Consider the following 7,751-nt stretch of genomic DNA (forward strand, 5'->3'; position numbering starts at 1 on the left):
CACGGCTGAAAGGGCAAGTATATTTGGTGCGACGAGGATTCGAACCCGCGACCCTCAGATTACGAGTCGAACGTCTTTACCCACCTGGCCATGCCGGGCCTTTGCGATCGATAGTAGTGATGTAGGTAAGTATCAAAAGCTGAAGGATGGGGGCGTAGAAAAGTTCTCCAATTAACTACTTTAATAGATTTGCAACTGTGGTTTTCACAAAGACTAAACAAAACGCGCTCCGAAAGGTTTTGGATATATTGAACATAAGACAAACAAACATGAGTATTAAAATCTTTATTGTTCTTATAAACCTATCTTGTGTAAACATATTGTTAAGTAAAGCAAAAGTGAGTTTCTTTATGTTGTAAATATGTGATCATAACTTATTAATAAAACCATTGTCTATATAGACATCGTAAAAATAATGTAGTGCGCCACCTATTGGCGATAATTCAGTTCTTTCTTGTCTATCACGTTTGATGTCCTATTTTAAAGCACATTAAATAATAAAACAAATTAAACACCACGGGAACAAAAGACAGATCTCGTGTTTCAGAATACAGTCTAGAATTAATACAAACAGAAATGTTTAAAACCAATTTCCATAACCTATGCAAGTTTTTAAACATTAGAGAAGCCGCACCTATATCTAGATAAAATGTCAGTAATTAAAACGCTAAAATTATAAAAGCATATAAATTCATATTCTTTTCATAAAATTGTTTTATTTTAACTGTGGCTGATGATGTTTGATATCAGTTACCAATCGAAAATCCCGAGCTTTTCTCAGACACAGGTGGCTTTACAGATAACATATTAGTAAAAAACTGTATCTTTCATACCATACCTGATTATGATTTTAACAGCATAAATAGAACCCCCTCGATTTGTTTGTTTGGTTTTGAATTTCGCACAAAGCTACTCGAGGGCTATCTATGCTAGCCGTCCCTAATTTAGCAGTGTAAGACTAGAGGGAAGGCAGCTAGTCATCACCACCCACCGCCAACTCTTGGGCTACTCTTTTACCAACGAATAGTGGGATTGACTGAAACATTATAACGCCCCCACGGCTGGGAGGGCGAGCATGTTTGGCGCGACGCGGGCGCGAACCCGCGACCCTCGGATTACGAGTCGCACGCCTTACGCGCTGGGCCATGCCAGGCCAAACCCCCTCGAAATCTGCTTGCATTTATTTATTATACTTATTATTATTTTGTACGAATTGTTTTACATTGTTAATTTAGCATATAGTCTTAGTTAGGACTAACCTAAATTTTCTAAACTTTCTGAATCTCATTTGATATTATTAGGATTACGGCCAAAAGTATCTATAATAGCCAGGATACCAAAATGACAAATCAATCAAATTTAATTATTGTACGTTGTTGTTGGTGTTGTTTTTATGAGACTGCATTCTTCTAATTACATTGATACATTAAATTAAATACGTTATTGACTGGGTTAATATTTCGTTCTGACCTACGTAAATGGCTAGTTTTGATCAGAAGTTCTTGATAATAGCTTCAAAACTTATTCTTAAATTTTCCCCTTTGCTCCAATATTTCATCACTAAAAGAAGAGTAAATTTTAACAAAGAACTCACCTGACTGGTTATTGTTTTACCACAGAAATTCGTTTTAAACGCGACAAGATAGGACCAATGTGTCAGAATCAACCAGTATTACATCCCTCGGAAACTACTATAAAGATAGTTATTTACCATGCCATAATAAAAACACGCCCACGACTGGTAAAGTGGTACTGTTTCATAGTTTAAAGGAAGAACATTTCTCACTCTCACTCACTTCATTAACTGAAAGTTGTTCCAGCCACACTTTAATAGCAGCGATGTTAAATCTTAAGTTATGTTTGTTCTTTCATATACGTCTTGAAATAAGGCTGTATGTATAGAAATCTAATTCGAAAGTCGGTGAAGACTCCTTCGGTAATTCATTCAGTGTCGAAGAATTATGAAACTCATGTTAACTAAATTTATAGTTAAAACAACAAAAACTACATTATTATCAGTTATTTGTAATAATTTTGAGACCCACGTTACAACAACATGCATGTAATTCGGCTGTCGAAAACTGAAATCGTTTCAACGAAAGTCGCGAAACACGAGTTACAGATTTTCAAACATCTAAAAATAATTCATTTTTGGCTTGGAAAATGGATCATGTACTGAAAGTATTTTATAGCAATGTCTGCTGCTGTGTCAACATTACTTAACTGAAATGGTCGTTTGTTCATGGGAGTTCACTCAATCTGAATTACCTCTATTTAATATAACTGCTACCTTAGAATTAACTTAAATCTAGTTTAACCTCAAGAATGAAATTTCCTTAATACATGTACGATATGAGCGAGTTCAGATTGTCATGTTAGTGATTGCTACTACGGTTATAATATAATTAATCAGAGGTTGGGATTTACTGTTTTTAACGTAGTCCTTTCTCACGATTTTGTTTATTCATTGAACTTCATTTAGATATAAATTATTTAATTTCACTAAAAAATGTATATATATATTTCATCAACTTTCATGAATAACAACTTTCAGGGTGTGAATCAGATTAAGAAATTGTATTGTAATTATTTTTAATTTTGTGCGTGTGTTTTCATAGAGTAAAGCCACATCGGGCTATCTGCTGTGTTCACCGAGGGGAATCGAACGCCTTATTTTAGGCGTTGTAAATTCGAAGACTTACCGCTGACCCAGCATGGTACTTGTTACTTTTATTTAATTTGTTTACAAACAAGGATTTCTATGGTAAAGTATGTATTAATAGCATAACCTTATTTATACTATTTTAAATTCCATTATTCACAAGAATTGTTGAAACTATAAGCTGAAACAGTGAGGTATTTCAAATCAAATTTTCTCGGACATTACAAATATGGAATGTCTCTTGGTTTTGTATCCATCAACACTGGGATATCGCACTATGAAATAAAGCTTGTTTTCAAGATGAATAACGACATAAAACGAATGAAAAATATATTCAGGCTGCTGAAAATTGCAGAAAGCTGTATTGAAAGTTCAATGAAAAAGCTTAGGTGCTTTTAATTAATTCGATGATCAAAGGCCCGGCACGGCCAGATGGTTAGGGTGTTCGAATCTAATCTGAGGGTCGCGGGTTTGAATCCCCGTCACATCAAATATGCTCGCTCTTTCAGTCACGGGGTCGTTATAACCACCAGACAATCTCATTATTCGTTGCTAAAAGAGTAGTCCGAGAGTTGGCGGTTCTTAACTTAGAACTGCTGAACAGAAGGAGGGCGAAAAGCCACTAGTACCCACAACCTTAAGTGCATAATGGGATTGAATGCAACATTTATAACGGCCTACAGGTAGAAGTGTAAAGAGTGTTCAGCACCTGTATCTCTACTGTGGCCTCAGATCTTTGGATTAGTAGTGTGTCACTTAATTACCAAGCCATGTCAAGCCCACACAACAATTTTAACGAAAGTATGTGTTTGATAGACAATTAAAGCTACATGTGTTTGTATGTAAAAATACTACTCTGTGAAATCCGTATATCAGATTATTGATAAATAACATTAAATCATAAAATAATTAAATTAAAACAACAGAGACGAATTAATTAATTGTTAATATAACAAAAGAAACTGTAAGGATGAAAACAACAGCAAAGTGACACCATTGGTGAAACTTATAAAAATGCCTGGTGGTCATATGAATGAACATGCTGGTGGTAAGTGCTGACAGATAATGACCCGCAGCCCACTTTTCTCTTCAGAGCTCAAGGTTGAGCGAGAAATCAAACTAAACTAACCTACACTGAACAACAAAAGGTGATGTGACATATACATCCATGCCAAGGACAAAGTTTCCAAGCTAGAAATTATCAGTAGTATAGGAAGATACAATATGCGGCAAAAGAAAATACCAGTTGTTTTCACGCACTATACAAAAAATAATAATAATTACGAAATATTTATAACCCAATTACTTTTTATCTGAGTGGAAATATCTCTTACTAGAAAGGTTATTAAGTTTCTGTCAAGAGTGGAAACTTTGGAGATATACTATATCGGAGCAACCACTTTACCGTAAGCTAGTTACATAAGTTTGTATGGTTGTAATAATATTACGTTGTGCTAACTTAACCTTGAAAATAAAATAATGAAACATAAAAAAAGCTTTTGGTACTAACCCTCATAACTTAAATCAATGATGGAAAATAAGATAGCACCGCAGTCAGATTTACAAAGGATATAAAAAGAAATGAACCATGTCATTTATTCGTATATAAAAAAAAAGATACAGTGAGCGCCATACACCTACTTTCCAACAAGAAACACATTTTATTCAAATTGTAATAAGGTGATTAATACAGTGTCATAATGCTGTAACAGTTAATCTGTTCTAGATACCTCGAGAAAACGCTCGTCTTAGTATTACACCCATATTATTTTTAGAGCATCAGTGGTAATGACGTCATTCTCACATTCATGGCCACCTTATTAAGATCGCATCCTAATATTGAGTTGGACCACTTTCCCTGGTATGGACTTCTGGAGGTATCTGTTTTGCAATTGTTTCCCAAATCTTGACAGTTAATTATCACGGCAAAATGTAATGTTCAAGTTCATCCGAAAGATGGTTAACTAGATGGAAATCCAGAATTGTGTTTGCCACGAAAGATGTTTTGCTTTTCGAACTTGTTGCTGACTATACTGTGCAGTGGATTGTTGCAGTATCGTATTGGAAGAGCCCATCAGAATAAAAAAAAAACAGCAGCAATTAGGGGTGGAAAAAATGCAGAATCTCTCTACAGATATTCTTTGTCCTTCTAGAGGAGTAAAAGAACCCACCTCTTTCCATGAAGACTCTCGATCCCCATATCATAACACCCTTTACAGCTGTTTGTACACTCAAAATAACTCAAAACTTTTAAACATATTTTTATCCTACCGTTAGTAGAGAAATGGGTAAAAAATGCGATTCTTCAGTTCATATTACAAATTTCCTAACATTCACTATTCTTAATGTGTCAGTGAAGCTGTGTTTTATTGTTTCCATCTGAAATGGAAACCATTTCATTAAAGCTTTTAATCAAACAAAGAGTTGATCGTTTGTTGCAGAATTTGTGTAATGTTCTTTGCATGATATTATTATATACTATCAGTTCCTGATTACTGTTATTGGAGTTGATCAGTTTAGGGCATGATATAAAATCTCCTGCAAACCTACTCATTTGTTTTTACTTGTTTTTCACCCAAACATTCAGTAGTGACTAGTAGCCATGGTTTTTCCTAGTGGAAGAAGTGTTCCATTTCAGTTACCACCGTTGGTAGATTCTGAATGCTGATATCCTTAGCTAAATAGCAGGTCGGAAACTGTTTCAAAGATCACTTACCACTGCTCTTTTGAAAATTAGAAACTCTTTGCTCCAACCTATATCTATGAATTAGAAACTCTTTGCTCCAACCTATATCTATGAATTAGAAACTCTTTGCTCCAACCTATATCTATGCCTCAAACAGTCATTTGATATACGAGTTATCAGTCCATTTTTAAAACGAAAATAGATTTACAACTACAAATATCTTGGTGTTCTCATGCACAGTTTCTTTTATATATACTAGATTATACGTAAGAAAATTTATACTAGTGAGCCTCCCATTCCATTTGCTAATCTGATGCTTTATGATCGTATAATCTTTTCCAAAACCTTTATCGTGGTTTTGCAAAAACTCGTGTAAACATAAACCTTATCTGTCATTTACGATTCATTCATAAATTCCTCATGAATTATCTTATGATTCACCAAAGTCGTTTTGAATTTCTGAAACAAAAAGTAACGTCCGTCCGGATTTTCAGTTCATTAAAAATGAACTTCTATTGTGTGCAAAGTAAAACTGATTACATATTAGAACCCAATAATTACAGATAAACAGCTCCTTACTAGTACTTTAGTCGCTCGAATTTCAGAGAACAATGAATACAACACATTACATGTACAATGACAAAAACAATAAGACAACGCTGCCGTTGAACTGGAGTAAAACAAACTTGTGGTTGTTAACCTTGTTAACGAGGTTATTATAAAAACAAATACTTCTGCTAGTAGGATGCGTAATGAACGCCATTCGCTCTTTGTAGTAAGAATTAACAGGCACAGAACTACTACTAAAATCTTGGTATTTATACAATGAAGTAAATTTTAAACTGAACTCATGGCGATACAGTAGTGGTTTGGTTCGTTTTGAGCAACACGAGAACTATCTGCGCTAGCTGTCCCTAATTTAGCAGTGTAAGGCTGGATGGAAGGTAGCTAGTCATCACCACCCACCGCCAACTCTTGGGTTACTCTTTTACCAACGAATAGTGGGATTGGCCGTTACATTATAACGCCCCCATGGCTGAAAGGGCGAGTATATTTGGTGCGACGGGGATTCGAACACGAAACCCTCAGGTTACATGCAATAGTGAATAAACCATTGTGGTGATTTCTGCAAAACAGTTGACGTTTATTTGATGCGTGTTCCAATATCTATGTAAGTTCAATTAAACGTTTTCAGGTTATATCAAATCATTAACCAAGAAATTTTAAGCACATTCAGGGCTTGACGTTATTTCAATAAATTAAAATACTATGTAATAGGTGAAAGGAAGGGTCTACTGAAAATAGAATAGGTGTAGTTCGGTATACTGAAATACCCTGAACAATTATTAAAGATAACCATGAAGCATACGTCTTTAAACTGAAATTATACGTAGCTTTAACCCATCACCGAGCTTTAACCGTAGTTTTACATAAGTACAATTATTGAAAACTTGGTCAATGATCAATGTACAATTTCTGTTTGAGCTTAGCATAACGACACAGGAATCACGCGCACACAATATGTAATACTAGCTTGAGCACCCATCTATTGAACGAATGAGATAAAAACTCATTTGCCACAAAGGACAGAAAATTGTGCTGCTATATTTTTGTGAAAATAAACAATAAAAGTACAATAAAATACGTAAAGGTACCAATACTGAAAATAAAGACACACTGTTTCAAGACTTTTATCAAATTAAACTAAATGGGTGCCCGATACCCCATACACTTTCATGACGTTTCTCATGTCATCCAGTATCATTGCGTCAAGTTTGATGCTGGTTGATCAAGGAATGTGGAAACGCATAAGGAACAAACACACACTAATACTTATTAATATAGATGAACTATGTAAAACTGTTACTTACCAACAGGTAACGGGTCGTCTTCACCGTACAAAGCTTCCGTTTCTTCAGAATCTCTATAAACCACCTCGTAGAATAACCGACGATTTTTTGAAGAGTGTTCCAAACATAAAAGTTGACGAAAAACTGTTAGTACACCTTTAAAGGGGCCCATTTTTGTGAACTGATAGTTTCACAGAAAAAAGTCTAAAACTACAGTATTGCATACACTTTAGGCTCATTTCACAAGGTGGCACAGGTGCAGAACAATACCAATTAAACTAGCCATCCTAACATCAATAATACGATTCTATCCAAGTGACCACAAACTTCCCAAGTTGCAAACCATACGAACGTTCCTAATTGGCCAAAGATAACTTTTGTTTTTCAGAAAATATTCGATTTTCCTAAATAACACAGAAACAGATTCTACTCAAAAAATCCAAAGAACCATGATTATGACATTGTGTGCTTTTTTTATCTGGAGAATATTCTTTTGACGTTTAAACGCACAGTGCATCATAAAGTTTTCCTTTTCATGACAGTATAATGATGT

At 34.8% G+C, this 7,751-nt stretch overlaps 1 protein-coding gene across 3 annotated transcripts in view; it reads right to left on the reverse strand.

Moving 5' to 3' along the window:
* Positions 1-7,497, reverse strand: part of LOC143237576 (membrane-associated guanylate kinase, WW and PDZ domain-containing protein 1-like) — a 46,917-nt gene extending 39,420 nt beyond the window's left edge. The window contains exon 1 of one of the 3 annotated variants that reach the window (XM_076476994.1): positions 7,220-7,496. In XM_076476994.1, coding sequence (XP_076333109.1) covers positions 7,220-7,370 — 151 coding nt within the window. In that variant the 5' untranslated portion in view covers positions 7,371-7,496. Of the gene's footprint in view, positions 1-7,219 lie in introns of all 3 variants that reach the window. The other 2 variants (XM_076476993.1, XM_076476997.1) reach the window with 2 other exon arrangements.
* Positions 7,498-7,751: the final 254 nt, after the last annotated feature.

Source organism: Tachypleus tridentatus, chromosome 13, assembly GCF_004210375.1.
Source record: "Tachypleus tridentatus isolate NWPU-2018 chromosome 13, ASM421037v1, whole genome shotgun sequence".
Lineage (NCBI taxonomy): Eukaryota > Metazoa > Arthropoda > Merostomata > Xiphosura > Limulidae > Tachypleus > Tachypleus tridentatus.